At 31.4% G+C, this 16,781-nt stretch overlaps 1 protein-coding gene and 1 non-coding gene across 2 annotated transcripts; one reads left to right on the top strand and one right to left on the bottom strand.

The window, feature by feature from the left end:
* Positions 1-80: 80 nt before the first annotated feature.
* On the top strand, positions 81-12,442 carry LOC131944729 (pantothenate kinase 3). The gene is made up of 8 exons (XM_059305527.1): positions 81-183; positions 8,788-9,023; positions 9,578-9,927; positions 10,296-10,543; positions 10,816-10,992; positions 11,216-11,339; positions 11,440-11,565; positions 11,978-12,442. The coding sequence occupies exons 2-8, from the start codon at positions 8,870-8,872 to the stop codon at positions 12,035-12,037; spliced, it is 1,239 nt and encodes a 412-aa protein (XP_059161510.1). The 5' UTR covers positions 81-183; positions 8,788-8,869; the 3' UTR covers positions 12,038-12,442.
* Positions 12,443-16,650: 4,208 nt separating this feature from the next.
* Positions 16,651-16,722, bottom strand: Trnam-cau (transfer RNA methionine (anticodon CAU)). Its single transcript has one exon. It is a non-coding gene; the product is annotated as a tRNA-Met (tRNA).
* Between the last annotated feature and the right edge of the window lie 59 nt (positions 16,723-16,781).

Below are 16,781 nucleotides of genomic sequence, written 5' to 3'. Positions count from 1 at the left end.
CTATAATCTAGATCTATATTGAAACGTGAAGGTTTGCAACCAAACAGTATCAGTATCTGGCAAGTTTTCAAGGTAGACAATCCACTTCTGTTGATAAGTGAGTCCATGGGTTGGATTTGGGTCGTACGATATTTTTAACTTGGTCTATTTGTGATCGGATGATTATCTCGAAATGTCCATCAAGTAAGTACTGTTTTTATTTATTTGTACTTTAAAAAACCCTAGGCTTATGTTTTTAAAAACTGATCTTTAATAGTGAAGTAAGCTAGGCCCCTCAATAAACAAACACTACAACTTGAACTTCTAACAGTGTTGATGAGAGGCAGAGGCAGAGGACTCTGAGGAGTGTGTTGTTTTATTAAATTTTATTTATTTATTTTGTTGAGTCGACTCTCTGTGACTGTAGTAGTAGATCTAGTACTGTAGTGTAACTGTAGTAGTAGTGGGTAAAACTCCATTTTAGCGTATTTTATTCCCCGCTTGACTTTCACCTCCAGTTGAGCGTATTTTATTGTAAACACAACCGATACACACAAAAACGTTAGGAAAACACAGATCTACTTTTTTTTTTTTTATAAATGCGATTTTTTATTAGAAAAGGTAAAAAAACCCATAAAAAAGCATTAGAACTGTTCCAATTAACTATCGTGTGATCGTCAGCGGGAGAAAAATCCTTACACGCCTTACACGGTCGCGGGTTCACAGTGAGTTCACATTGACTTTAATTATCAGTTATCAGCATATGTCATAGCTCAAGCAATAGCTGTTTGAAATTGTGTTGGCCTTAGTTTTGGGTCATTGTAAGTTCATTAATGTTTATTTATAGTATCATGCCTGGGAGATACTTGTAACAGTACAAACTTAACCGCCTTGAGTTACGTTTTTACGTATTTCACCCATTGCCATGAAAATTCTGACGCACGAACATTGCACATTCAATATTCTAAATTTGGATTTTTCTCAACTTTTAACAAAAGTAAATTATCCAAATCTAAAAAAAAGTCAGTCTCTTTGTTTTTTTTAAATTCATTTTTATTCATTTGTTAAAACAAAAATACAATACAAATAATAAATCGTGATTTCCTAATGTTTTGGTGTGTTTTGGTTGTTATAATAAAATACGCTCAACTGGAGGTAAACAAGAAGCTGAGAATAAATACGCTAAAATGGAGTTTTACCGTAGTAGTAGTAGTAGTGTTACTTACTAGATATAGATTAGATCTAGATCTCTAGGCCTAGATTAGTAGATTAATTAATAACCCTAGATCTAAATAAAATCGTACAAAGTGACTACTCGGAAGAAGCTTCTTACCCCTCACTAATTAATTACAAAGTGACTACTCGGAAGAAGATTTGGTAATCTATCGTTTTAGGTACGTAAAATCGCCAGCGACTAGTAATGTACAAAAAAGTTAACTCATTGTCAAGGCTTTAATAGAAGTATATTGTGATATATTTGTGTCAAATATTACAGATAAATGAATAAAAAACCTAAATCAATGGCTAAATATATCAATATAGGCAAGAAATTATCTTTAAACAGCAGTGTTTTTAAGCAGGATTTGCCAGTGGCGTAGGCAGGGGGGGGTTAGGGGGGGTTATAACCCCCCCCATGGACCCCCAAAATGACTAATTTTTTACGTTAAGCTATAGCTATTGACTTGTGTCAATATTATTTAGGGCTTAAACACTAAACACTTAAGCCTGGCAGCCTCTAGAACAATAATGTATATCATTGTGATGAGAATTGCCTGTAGAATTTAGTTATGAATTTTATTATCTCGCTAAAGTAAAAAATAATAATCTGGAACGCAGTAGGCCAAGGGAAAGTTGGCCAAGGTTAGATCAGTTAAGGAGTGTCGAAAGGGAGGGGTGGGCTACGTGGGTAGGCCTTTGTTGTTTAATATGATTGTAGTGCAATAGGAAAGCGTCTAGAAATGAAAAACAAACAAAGGAATTGATTATTATTCGCATTGAGGTTCTATAATGTGTATGTTTTTACTACTTCAAACCATTTGAAATTCATTTCACTTAATTTTTTAAAAAGATAAGTAAACTGAAAATGATAAAGATGGCAGAGGGAGGAGTAGGCAGGGGTGAGGGGAGGGGGGGGGGGGGTTAGAACCTTCAAAATGACAATCCTTTACGTTAAGTTACAGCTATTGACGACGATGGACTTGTGTCGCTATCATTCAGTGCTTAAACAACAAACACTCAGGGTCGCAATAGGCGAAGGGAAAGCTGAACAAGGTTATCAGTTAAGGGGTGTAAAAGGGGGTGAGGGTGGGATGAATATTGGTACGTATCAATTATAAAATACTACCGGATGCACATCTGGCAGGAAGGCGTGGGCTTGACACACAATTGTTGACACAAAACTTTGTGTTGGTAGGTTATATAAAAAAAACTGCGTATTTGGTTAAATATAGATGTAAAGCCAGGAACCTACAGTAGTCAATTTAGACAGAATAGAAGACCAATAATAATTTGCTTTCTTCTTCGTATAGTCGTGTTTTAATGTGTATCTTTTAACTACTTCAAGCAATTTAAATTCATTTTAATGATGGCGGAAGGAAAAAGGAAATTAAAAACTACTTTATTAACTGATTTCTTTACAAAGAAAAGTAAAACTGAAAATTATAAAGTGAAGATGGTACTATTGCTTTTCAAAGTACATTACATTAAGAAATGTCCATAAATTCAGCACCTTCGACTGTTTCTTACGCAAATGATATCGGCAATTTTATCAAAGGAGTTATAACAGACGATACACGGTTGTATTTATTAGAAAACATCTGGCGTCCTGATAAACTTTTAAAATTTCCAGCAAGCGGACAAAGAAATTTAAAGTTTCAATATTTGTGGCTACTTAGGTGGAACTGGTTGACTTATTCCAAATTACTTGATGGCGCATTTTGCAAATATTGTGTTTTGATTAGTTTGAATTATCGTGGTGTAGGTAGTCAGCCTATGGATAAGCTATCAAAAATTTCATTTTCAAACTGGAAAAAGGCAACAGACAAGTTTAATGAGCACCAGCAATGTGAGTATCATAAAAGAGCAATTTTACTTTCCCAAAATCGTAAATCGGTGATGGAGAAAAAAATTTAACTTATTAAAATCTCCTTAAATTTATCATAAGTCAACAAATTCAAGAAAATCGTTTAAGATTAGCGCCCATAATAGAATCTATAATATTTTGCGGCCGACAAGGAAATTTTTAGTTGGAGAAAACTGCTGAAAATGATGGAAATTTGATTTTTATAATTTTTTACGATAGTGTACATGTGTTACTTGTTACAAAACAATAGCTAATACTAAGATAAGTTAGTCGGTGGCACCCACGAGTTTCTATTGTCACCAGCCACCAATACTTTACACGCACGCACTTACACATACATATGTACACACACACACACACACACATATATATATATATATATATATATATATATATATATATATATATATATATATATATATATATATATATATATATATATAATGCTGGAAAAAATTTGAACCCCCCCCATGAGACGATCCTGGCTACGCCACTGGGATTTGCTATATAAAAAGCGGTCATCTGTAAGTTAGAGTGGCTTCCCCTGAATCTTGTGCTATAAGTTTACTATAAAAAAAAATAAACAAGATGGCTGCTATAGTAAATGAGCATGGTTGCATCTGTTGTAAACATCGCTAGTCTTCATTTATTACTGAAAAGTTTTATTTCAATTGTTTAAAAACAGGTACATAAATGAAACAATGGAACATTTTTGTATTTTTCAAAACATAAATCCTCCTCAAAATGTGAAATAATTATAAAATTTAAGGAGTCACCTGTTTTTCACATTACTAGTCGCGGGTGATTTTACGTACCTAAAACGATAGATTACCGAAGATTTTTCTCCCCAACGTCTCCACTTGGTCGGCAAAAGATACCTCTGCGCATGCGCAGTGACCTATGGCTAGGGTTAGGGCTAGAATTAGGGTTAGGTTTAGGGATAGGATTAGGGTTGGTTTTAGGTTTCTGCAGTTGTAAACACACGCATGCGCAGTACCATCGAAAACATCGCCGTGATGGCAAGTCGTAGTTCTCTCCATTGCGCATGCGTATCTTATTCCGGCTAGCATTGACCAATTAATTAAGCAAAAGGGCTAAGAAGTAGGCACTTTTGATTCACAGCACTCAACGAAGTTTGTTAATATTTTTGATATCCTGCGAGACCCAGGACCCAGTCAGTTATGATCGCACTTCCCGTCATTTCTTCATCCTTTCCATACTTGACTATAAATTAAATAGCAATTTTATAGCCCTTGATAATGCGCTGTAATCGGGACAGTCTTTATTTTATATGTTTGAAGGAAATAACCATGTTTAAAATGAAAGAATGGTACTGGCAACCCATTCCATTTGGAGCCTACATCAAGATATAAAACTATTATAATATACGTGTGCAGAAAATAACAACTTTGTTATAGAAGGGGATAAAGCAAGGCTCCCAACTTCATCATTTTAATCTATTAGTATTAGGCCTACGTTATTTTCGTTATCATAATAAGTTGATGTAAAACTGATATTTATTTAAAATTTGATCATCCTGTGAATAGTGTAGTGTTTGTTGTTCTGATTAGAATAATTATTAAAATTAAAGACTAAGCTTAGTGAAGATTTATCTTTGAATTCTCTTTATATAGGGCCTAAATGATAATTTTATCGGCCTTAAACAGTAATCCTTAGGCCTATATCAATATGTTAAATTGTTTCTAATAGAGATTTAACAAATAATTTTAAATAAAACAATGTTGCCATTGGTTTTTAAAAACTAATACTATTGATTAGGATTCCAAACTGTCATGTCGAAGGGGTGTCCAGGAACATGTTGGGTCTACTAGCATCTATGTTGTTATAAAATATGTGAGTGATGGTGGGTAAAAGGTGTCTTGCTATAAATATGTTCACAGCCCCTTAGTCTCTATGATTTATTATTAGCATTAGGCCTATTGATATTGCATGTGTGTCAACTCCACCACTGCCAGCATTTAAATAATGAAAGTAGCCTACATAATATATTAGTTTTCACTGACTAGAAAGTGAGCATAACTTGCCTGTGATCCTATAAATCAAGACTAGCAAGATATCAATTTTATTTATATTCTAGACATTCTATCTACTGGATTAGTATAATTAGTTTGAATACTACAAAATTTAATATTAACTTTGGCATTCTTTTTAGAATAGTAATAAAGTAATGTTTCATCGTAATTGATTTAGAACACATCTCCTTCATCAATGCAAAATTGTGGCAAGGAATATCTGGTTCTTTCAAAATTATATTATTGCTCTAGACACTCTCTTAAATAAGTAAGCGAAGTTTGATGGCTACTACTCTAATATTGATGAAGTGACATTCCTTAAAACCTTGATTAGTTGTGTGGAATATAAAGTTACTATTTAAGATGGTTACAGGACATTACCCCCCCCCCCCCCCCCCCCATCAATTACCCCCTGGACATTTCCCCCCATATTCACCCCCTCCCCCAAGTTAGAATCCTAACTCTAACTCAAATTATATATCTATGTATTACATTAATACTAACCTCAGCATCCACCTCAGCCTAAAACTTATCACAAAACCAAAACCAACATTAGACATTGGTTTAAGCCTAACCCTAGCCATAGCCCTAACCCTAGCCATAGTCCCAGCCCTAACTCTAACCCTGTCTGGGGGGGGGGTAATGTCCTTCTGGGCAGGGGGGGGGGGTAATGCCCTGTTCCCATTTAAGATAGGCTACATAACCTCATCGTGTTTTTCTTAACCCCTGATAAAAAAAGTCTAAATTTAAATAAATTAAATACTGTGTTTAAGAACATATTAAGGGTTGTTCATATAAAGTTTGAATGTAAAACATCAACAGTCAAACACAGCAGGCTGTTTAAAAGTGAGGCCTTAGATCTAGAAATTTTAAAAATTCACACAAAAATACTACTTGGGCTAAAGTAATAATTTTTGCTGTTAAGTTTTAGTGAAGACATGTTCCTTTGAACCATTTAATAATTTGTATTAAATACTCATTATGAATTTTTTATCAAAATACCTAAGCTAGTCTGGCTGGAAAAAGATGCACAATGCAAAAATAGCTGCACAAGAGGCTCAAATTACCCTTAACACTATTAATAACTGCGCAATGGGCTCAAATTATCCTTTTATAGTTTTGCAATGGGATCTAATTACACTTTTAGTGTAATACATCTGACAAAACAATCTGTACCCTGTGTTCGAGCAGTTGTGCTTTAGGCAGGTGGTCACAGGTTTTTAAGGTTATTGGTATAGTTATGTAATGCCTAGTAAAGAGTTCTAGACTATAAATTAAGTATAACATATTTAAAAAAAATCTATTTCAATAGCCTATTTATTTAAATCTACTATTTAAGTATATATGGTGTTAATCCCTGGTCCAACAAGACAACACATAATCCTCAACAACGAACATATAGATGACAAGAAAAGCCAGGTCATTTTAGCTGTATGCGCATGCACTTCTTCTTCCTGCTAGAATCTGCCAAAATAGTAGGCCTAGATATTACTATTAGGCCTAGATAATCATTTAATTTAGGACAAATTTTAGAATAATAATATTTATAATAGGCCATAATACTAAAATTATCCCTAATATAAACTAATATTTATTTAGAATTAACCCGATCAGTCTTGCTTGAGGCTTAAAGTACATCTTTGAGAAATTTAATTTTTAATTAATGATTTCGAGGAATATTTTAGGCCCTATTATTTAGGACCTATTTTGTATTTTTAGATAGAAGTGTCCCTTTTTGACTGTGAATGCCTTGCAGAGCAATATCTTGTATGAGCTTCAAGCAACTAGTCATTTTATGTAGGGGATGTGTCATACACCTCTGTGAATGCACATATTTCCAGCTATTTTTTCATTTCTCACCCTTTCCAAGCTATTCATGTATTCCAACTACCTATTTTACTTGCTATTTTGGGGTTTAAGGGGCCCAGTTTAGGTTTCTGGGTTTGGTTGTGACGGTGTCCACTTCTGTGTTACATTTATCATTTGCTTCCATCATTACTCCAATTGTATAGATCTGCTCCACTTTTTAAATTTTAATCTTTTTTATTTGGTGTTGTAATGTTTTTTAAAAAAAATGAAATAATGTTGCTGGCCTTGTGTTTAATCCTGACCTAAGTTTTGACAACTTAGAAAACAGTTGGTTATGAAGGCTGGGCACATAAAAAAAATTCACTTTTTGTTTTTGTTTTATGACAAATTTTGAACAAAATTGACATTTTGTGTTTTTAAAACTAACAGAATGTCAAATTAACCTATACGCTCACGAAAAAATTCAACGTACAATTATAATTAATATTACTATTTATTACTTTTATTTTTAGATAGACATGAATTTTAAAAATGGAAAAAATTATTTTTATTGAAGTAGTTCTAAGCCTCTTTTTTATTATAATATATTGGTACCACATGTTTATGGGAGTTGAAGTAATTATACACATTTATTTGGCAAAATTTAGGTATCAATGCCACATTTTAACAATTTAGTAGAAATAAAGTTTAATAAGTTAATGAAATTTACTTACTTTTAATAAGTTACCTCACATGAAATTAATCTAGCGACAATGTTGAAAAAATACTTAAAGTAATTCATAAATTTCTTTATTTTAATGTGTTTAAGACTTTTTGCATGTATAATTTATTTATTAATATAATTTATTTATTCATTGAAACATTTTCTTAAGAGTATCATATCTGTTTTCAAAAATGTAATAAAATTTGGACTACCAAAACAAGAAAATTAAGTATTAAGTGAAAAAAGTACCTTTTTTTTACAGGGCATATGAAGCAAAGTTAATTTAGTCTGTGGTATTTATCTATGTTATCCAATATCCAGTCTAATACGTGGGTATTTTTTAACCCATGCTGGATAACTATGACAGCTTTTTTTTTTTAACAAAACACTCCCTACTATTGAAGATGCAATTAATGGAATTAGAAGTATACACTAAAATTATTACACACAAGCTTAAAATAACATTTCCAGTCATTGTGGTTTTGAAGAAGTGTAGAGCAAATCTTAAGTAATCATTTGCTTCAAAAAGAAGGCTACTAAGTTTATATTGCAAGAGGGATTACCACTTCTTTATACATGGATTAACATATTTTAAAGGCTTTGTTTATTATAAGTTGCTTGGAGGTATTTTAATATTGGCAATCACATTTTTGCAATAGCATATTGATTAAAATTTTGCAGAAGATATTAATGAATAACGGTTATTTTTTTCAGATTTTAAAACTCATTACTTTGATTACGATTACTGGCTTGTTATGTTTTGTTTTTAGTTGCTTTAAAACATTATTTAGGCTAGCTAAGTTCATTGACAACTTTGGATGTAAAGTGTTCAGATCTCATGGTTCACTAAATACAACTATCACAAATACTTTTGCCAGCAATAACCTAATGACCTACATTTACTTTTCTTTTATTAGTTGCATTGATTTTTTTCTTAGACTTAGACAAGGCTAATAAGTATTTCAACCTTGTGTTCAACCACAGCTAGTTATTACTTGATTTAAAAAGCAACTTATAGAACAATATCAATAAGTGCATATTGCTTGGTTTAATTATAATTTCTTAAAAATATTCTTAAAACTGTCATATAACTGTCAAAAAATATCTATGCACTTGTATTAATTATCAACTGCTCTATGAAAAATCACTACAATTATATTTCTATTTGATTTTTTTTTCAGCTTGAGTTTGTCAAAAATGTAACTTTTTAAATAGACCATTTGATTTATAATTACTACTATTAGTATTATAAACATTCCCACTATGGATTACGCTACAATGAATGGGAGCTCTTCTGACCTGAGTGTAGAAGAGGAGTGTCCTCCAACTGATACTAAAGGTGCTGGTGATGGCAATGTAGTCAATGGGCATAGGAATGGAAGTCCTGACTCATTTTGTGATATACCTGGTCGACCAAGTGAGTACAATTATAAAGTATAAGCCACAGTGTTTTTTAAAAATTGTAATCACTTCTCTGATGTCTAGTTGGATTATAAAATTTCTTTTGTATTTTTAATTACCTTATTACAATTATTATAGTCTTTCCTTTGGGGGTCTTACAGAACAAAAGCCGCTATCGGAATTTGTCACCCTCCTCAGTCCCTTACCAGTCATCTTAGTTTTCCCCTATTTTTTTTAGCCTCACCCAGAAGGTTGCATCATTATTTTTTTTCACTGTCCAATAGTTATTTGCCCATTCTTATTAAACATCCATATGACTAGAACAAACGTGTATGCACTTAGTCAGACATAAACTTCATTTTTTACATTGTGTTTTAATTTTTTAAATATATTTATCTCATGACCCAGCTATTTTTGTTTTGTTTTAGAACCCCTGCTAAGGTTAAAATTGTAACATAATCTTGTAAAAACTAGTTGAGGTATATAAATTGCAATATTATTTCAGTGTATCATTACAAAGCTTGTTAGGACATACTTAACATTTCTTAATTTTATTACCTATGTCTACAGCTATGCCACTCTTTGGTATGGACATTGGAGGGACCCTTACAAAGCTAGTGTACTTTGAACCAACAAATTTTGATGAATTTGAATTTACAGAAAGAAAAACTTTAGAAACTATACACAGATATTTAATTGGCAATACAGCCTATGGCAAGACTGGTATCAGGGATGTGCATCTTGAAATGGAAAATCAAACAATATGTGGTCGTAGGGGTAAAATCCATTTTATTAGATTCCCTACTTCTCAGATGCCAGCATTTATTGATTTAGCAAAGCTCAAAAACTTCTCTGGGTTGGCTAGTGGAATCTGTGCTACAGGAGGTGGTGCTTATATGTTTGAAAAAGTTTTTGCTGAAGTAAGTTACATTTTAAAATTATTTAATTTAAGATTTCTAGAACTTTTTAAAAATCTTAATTATTACACTGTACAGATACATATAATTTATCATGTAGGGCCTATACTAAATATATTTTATTATATTGATTATGCACATTCAGGTAAAATGTTAATAAAAATGATTGGGAGGTAATACACACAATTGGCTTTGGCCCAAGTTCTGGATATGTTCAAACATTGAAATAATTAATAACTTTTTAAATCAATCAGTTACACTAGTAAAACATTGCATTCAGAAAATGTTCATTACACTTCCTAATGGTTTCCAAGAATTGTTTCATGTACAGTTAAGTTCATTGCAATTACAGTTTATATTTTTATTCTTAGGAAGTGTTGCTTCAGCTCCACAAGTATGATGAGCTAGATTGTTTGCTGAAAGGAATTCACTATATTGATCGGCACAACCCTCACTGTGAATGTTATTACTATAGCAACCCACTTGATGTGGATAACTGTATAAAAAAGCCATTTAATTTTAGGAATCCATACCCCTACCTTGTTGTGAATATTGGGTCAGGAGTTAGCATTCTGTCAGTGCGCTCAAAAACAGACTACAACAGAGTGAGTGGGACCAGGTAACAATTAGGTTTATTTTTTCTAATTTAAGTTTACTAAGTTTATTATGATACACATCTTCCCCATATATCTTATATCATACTGGGAACATTTTTCAGAAGATTGCATTCTAATTAAATATTTAATTTTAATTTTTTTTTAAAAATATGCCATTAACAGCATTTACATAGTTCAGGTTAGAGATAGTGTTTGGTGTCATGTGGCTTCTGTTAATGAAAAGATGTTACATTTTTTAAAAACTGTTTGAACTGAGGAGTATTTAAATTCACAGTTTAGGTGGAGGAACATTTCTTGGACTCTGTTGTCTGTTAACTGGTTGTGAAACATTTGAAGAAGCTGTTGATTTGGCATCTCAGGGTGACAGCAGGAACATTGATAAACTGGTGAAAGATATTTATGGGGGTGATTATGAAAAGTTTGGACTAAAGGGTGATGCAGTTGCTTGCAGGTAATAAGATTTAAAGCTCATGTTGTGATTTGTGTTATTATTCTATAAAAAATGTGTTCACTTAACAAATTTCTATCATAAGTGATGACAATTAAATTAAATAAATATTAGGGAAATAAAAATATTTGTAAGTTCTGAATATTTTGATGAGTAGCTTATTAGATTTGGTAAAAAAACTACTTTTTGTTAACTATAGTTATTTACAGTGCTGTGGTTCTTTCAGCTTTGGGCAGATGATTAGCCAAGAAAAAAGAAAATCTGCTAAAAAAGAAGACTTAGCGAGGGCAATACTTGTTACATTAACAAATAATATTGGCTCTATTGCTCGTATGTGTGCAAAAACAGAGGTAACAATCACCACATTTGATAATAATTAAATTTTGATGAAAGCTTTCTTAATTAAATATGTTTGAGATATTATTATCTATATATTTTTAATTACCACAGAAAATTGACAAAGTTGTGTTTGTGGGGAATTTCCTGAGAGTAAATGAAATCTCTATGAAGCTGCTTGCCTATGCAATGGACTTTTGGTCCAAGGGCTCCCTTAAAGCTCTCTTCCTTGAACACGAGGTTAGTTTTGTGAGACAATTTCATTACAGCAACTGTGTACTGTTTTAACCAACTATTGCAGGGATCGGCCTGGTCCAGTTGGTAAAACTCATGGTTGCTAAACCGAAAAGATTCGAGTTCAAACCCTTGGGCTGGTGAGGCTCGATAACTGGGTACAGCAACTCTTCTAGGAGAGACAACTCCAAAATCAAACAACTGCTGCCTTGTAGTTCGTTCTTAATTGGACAAAGGCTATGGAAGCAAATCCAAAAAGAAAAGCAGGCTGAAATCGGAGTCAACTGCCTAAATGGCACATAACCAGTTGACACTTGTACTAAATTGTGTTAGATTAAAAATGAAGAATCAACTATTGCAATGTTTTAAATTATTAGTTATATCAATTATTGAAAAAAAACTGATTTCTTGCCCACAGGGCTATTTTGGTGCTATGGGATGTCTGCTGGAATATCTGCATCTGAACCTGCCTGGGTGATTGTAGTGCCTATTTATAACAGTTATTTGTCAGTAAAACTTGAAGAAAACATCTATAATTTTTCAATCACTGCCCATAGAGAATTTTTCTTTTTTACCTCATAATGTTTTAAATTTTTAGTGAAATCTGAACAAATATATGTTCGTTAATTTAACATTTTGTTTTATTAAATGCAACATGTTGCTTTGTTCAATGAATTTTTTTAAATCTGCATTTTCAAGAAAATCAATATCTGGTAGAAAAGCAATGATGGTTGTATATAATTTTAAAAAGATCTATATTTTATGGTCTGTTGGTTATGCAGCTGTTGCAGCTGTTGAATTAAATAGATTGTTTTGACAATACATTGTAAACTTAATGGTTTATGTAAATGAGATGTAATGATTAAAATGGATACTATTCACTACCACTGACTTGATAGTATATATTGGTATTCTATATTTACTTCTTCTTTGTAAAGTTATTTTTATTTTTTTTAAATTTGTTTCACCACTTATTTAAATTAATGTTAAACGTTAGTTAAACTTTATTAGTTTCTGTTGTCAGCTCATTTAAAAAGCATGAGTATAGATTTTTGACTGGCATATTGCTGGTGCTGTTTAATGATTTGGCACTTTCCATTGAGTGTCAGAATTGTATTTACCCTATTCTATAGCAGAATAGGCCTGCTCAGATTTTGTATTCCATTCATGAAACACATCTCAATATCAAAAAGGTTTTTTGATTTTGGCATTTGCAAAGATAGTAATTTTTTTATTATCCTATGAATTTAATTCAAACTTATTTAAAAATTATATTTTAAAAACTAATTTTAGAGTATACTTATTATTAACACCCAACTCCCATAAAACAAAAAGTCTTGCATCATTTTTATATTTTATTACGTTAGTAATTTTTACAAAATTGTTGAATTAATTGTTAAAAACCATTGTAAATTTACACATATACTTCACCACAGTTAAACAAATATTTTATATAAGTTTTTATACTTACATATTAGTATTATTATTATTATTATAATTATCTTTGTTATATTATCATACAAATATGCTAATCTTTCTTTGAGCTTTTGAAAAAAAATATTTTTAAAAATAGTTATACTTTATTGCATTGCAAATAATTTTGATTACAAGGTTTGGTGATACAGGTGATCTAAGGTGAAACTAAAATTTCAGAAGTTTTTTCTTTAGATAGATGAGTGAGGCACTAAGGGCTTGCTAAAGGGAGGCAACATATTGTGATTATAAAACACTGTTGTGTATGATAGGAACTGTTGATTTTCATTCACCTTCCCCAAAGACATTGTCATTTAAGGAGGTCACATGTCTAAAAAAATACATGATTTTAAACATGTCGATTAAACCCTTACAAACTGTTTTGTCACCTTGGTGTGTAGGTCTCGATAGAAGAAAATTGCACAACTGGTATGCTACTAATATAAAATAGCTTTACACCATTGTTGCCATTTAAACAACTATTGAGAAGTAACATCTTGCATTTTTTCCAAAAAATAAATAAACCCCTCAAGTTTTTAATTGTAATTCTAGTAATGTAATGTTAAATCATTCATAATCTATATATACCTATTAAGATAAAAACTATTCAGATGATGGGTGTATACTTTATATTTAAATTATAATCTTATTATCCATGTGATTTAACATCTACACGTAACTATAGTTGTTTTCTTTGTTTGGACTCATCTAATGTAACAGTTTTTTAAACATCTCATTGTGATTTGTTGAAATGTTAATGATATTGTATAAGATGTCTAAGGTATATGTATATAAGTAGGGATATTGTGGATGTTATAATTAGCTATTTAAATTATGGTTGCTTATTAAAACAATTCTTGTACTTCTGTAATATTGTTAACATGAACTATTTATTAATATTCTAATTTTTAAAATTAATTTTTGTAAATTTAAATAAAAACTTTAAAAATACATTGCAAATAATCAAAGAGATAAAAGAACAATTTTACTGCATACTTGTTTTGCTTTAAGCATTTCATTACAATCTATAAAAAAAAAGATTTGATTTAAATTGAATAATGCAAGAATATCAGTAGGCTACAATGTTCATTTGATAGTTTAGCAATAGATTAAACTTTACTTAAAAATAATTTGACATTTTTTAGTATTTAAAATTTTATTTAGTATTACAACTTACTAGAATAGTTGGATGTTTATTAAATTTGAGACCAAGTTGATTTGTATTGCCAATGCCATAATAGTGGACCATTTCTCACAACGTCCATTGTATAACACGATAAATTCGATTTATAAAATTAAAACTAAGTAAGAAATAAGTGTATCCCACACACCTTTGCTTACATTTTTAAAGCCCAGCTAACAGTTCACTGAAAGTATAATTATGTTAAGCAAAGTGTAAAAATGTTTTTCTTTTTATGGAGTAATCACAGCAAATTATAAGTAATTAATTCTTAATATAGCTATTTCACTTATTTATTTTACCTAAACCACAATTGTTTTAGCTGTCCATTCTGATACTATCTTGAGGGAATTGATATTCTAGGATTATTGTAATGATAGAGTTCAGTTTGGGCTTTTTGATTTTTAAATTCAAAACTTTAAAATTCCTTATTAATAGAAAGACAGATTCACACTTTTGTAAAAATGTTAAACATTCCACATTTTTTAAAGTTTTAAAATGGAATGACTGTAGAAATTTGAATTTAAAAAAATACTCAAGTAATCAGAACTTGCTTATTTAATACAGGGATGCTGGTTTTTGTACATTTGACTGTTCAGATTTTAAAAAATTGCTATCACTGTCACACCTTGAATTTTTTATTAAGAATATTTTACTTAATGTATTCACTTCATTGAGGTGCAAGTTTTTGGGGCTTGACACTAATACAAAAGTACACATGTGAAAAGTGAAGACCCATCACTTGTGACATATTTCTAATGTCTAGACATTTGAATATTTAAATACAAGCCATTCAAACAACTCCTTATCCTGCTCTAGGGTTTTGGTTGGGTTAGTGTTATAAGTATCAAAAATGCAGATCTTTTCATACAAATTATTAATCATTAATGACATGCCCCATTTTCACCCTCTTCAATACAACTAATAGTACAAGTTTCATCTTTTTGGGTTGCCGGGTTAACTTTTTGATGTGACTTATCTGTACAAGATCCAAGTTTTAATTGTTCTAGTATAAGAATAATTATCTTATGTATTGAAAAAAAAACATGTGACTAAAGATGATTGGAACAAACATTAAATCCTGTATCTTCAAATAAACATGTTAGTTTATTAAAGTATTTATTTCAATAACTTACAAAGGGTGCTGCTGATTGATTTTTATAAAAGTGATGTCTTTAATGTTTTTGCAATATTAAATTATCTTTTAAAAATTATGTTAGATTCTGTTCATGTTCTTTTTATCATTTTATGCCTGCAAGCAACTAAACAAATATTTTGTTTTGGATTTTATCAGCTAGATCTATAGTCAAATACCATTAGATTAATGATTGTGAATAATAGTAATCTTTCCAGCCCTAAAGGTTTTTATGATTTAAAGCAGGGGTCTCCAAACTTTTCAGCCCGAGGGCCGCATTAACTATGAAATTTCAGTTCGAGGGCCAGTTTCTTCCAGGCATTTCTTTGATTTTTCTGGGCAAAGTTCCTCAGCCATCACCAACAAACGTTTTTTCCGTGGACAAAAAGATCTCCGCGGGCCGGATGAGAGGACCTCGCGGGCCGCATCCGGCCCGCGGGCCGTAGTTTGGAGGCCTCTGATTTAAAGTAATGACTCAGCTATGGTTCAAAATGAACCACACACAAATATTTCCTTTAAATCTTATCAGTACCTTGTAATTGCTAAGAGACAAATATCTCAGCCAAAAGACTAATCGGCCATGAAAGTTTATCAAATGTTAGAAAGGTAATAGTACAATCATAATTTTTAATCTTATCTCCCCTTTCATAATTGAAATTAGTAATATTTTAATTAATTACATTTTACTGTCTTATTAAATTAAAAATTGTATATTATTGCATTATCATGGAGACTTAACTGAAAAGTTTGAACAAAATATTGCTATTTTTAGAAGTGGGTCTAAATTGCATTACAGAATTTACCATAAACCCACATAAAAAGACCTACTTAGAGAAAGAAAAGCATGGTCCAAAATAAAGCTCAAAACAAAGCTATCCACTCTGAAATAAGAAAAGACATAAGGAAAATACTAAACTCAAAGAGAAAAGATACTAGTGAACAGAGCCGGCGTTAGGGGGTGGCAAACGGGGCGGCCGCCCTAGGCCCCGTTTGTAAACATAAATAAATTGTTGCTGAATTCAATGGGGAAAAACTAAATGGTATATATATATATATATATATATATATATATATATATATATATATATATATATATATATATATATATAAAGCAGGCCCCGCGCGGATGGTTGGCCCTAGGCCCCGCGTATTCCTAGCGCCGGCTCTGCTAGTGAAGTTGTGAAATTGGCATAATATTCTTAGAATATATTAATTACTAGTATTAGGCTTAATTACTTAAAAGTTATGAATGAATAGTTAAATAACTTAAAAAATAAACACGGACTACGAAAGAAAAAATTTTTAGCAGAGCGTGGTTTCGATCCACGGACCTCTGGGTTATGGGCCCAGCACGCTTCCACTGCGCCACTCTGCTTCCGGTAAACTCTGCAAATATTATTAATATAAATTAGTGTAATTTTAAAAATTGATGAA

The sequence above is a fragment of the Physella acuta genome, unplaced genomic scaffold, assembly GCF_028476545.2.
Source record: "Physella acuta isolate Inbredline_101_S28 unplaced genomic scaffold, ASM2847654v3 ptg000506l, whole genome shotgun sequence".
Lineage (NCBI taxonomy): Eukaryota > Metazoa > Mollusca > Gastropoda > Physidae > Physella > Physella acuta.
Note: the sequence above shows the minus strand (reverse complement) of the source record. Positions and strands in the feature narration are given on the sequence as shown.

Excerpts from the sequence above, each read along its gene's own strand:
- LOC131944729 (XM_059305527.1), top strand. The coding sequence starts at position 8,870 with ATGGATTACGCTACAATGAATGGGAGCTCTTCTGACCTGAGTGTAGAA. Across the intron at positions 10,544-10,815 it reads AACAGAGTGAGTGGGACCAG|TTTAGGTGGAGGAACATTTC; the intron begins GTAACAATTAGG and ends TTAAATTCACAG. Across the intron at positions 11,566-11,977 it reads CTCTCTTCCTTGAACACGAG|GGCTATTTTGGTGCTATGGG; the intron begins GTTAGTTTTGTG and ends TCTTGCCCACAG.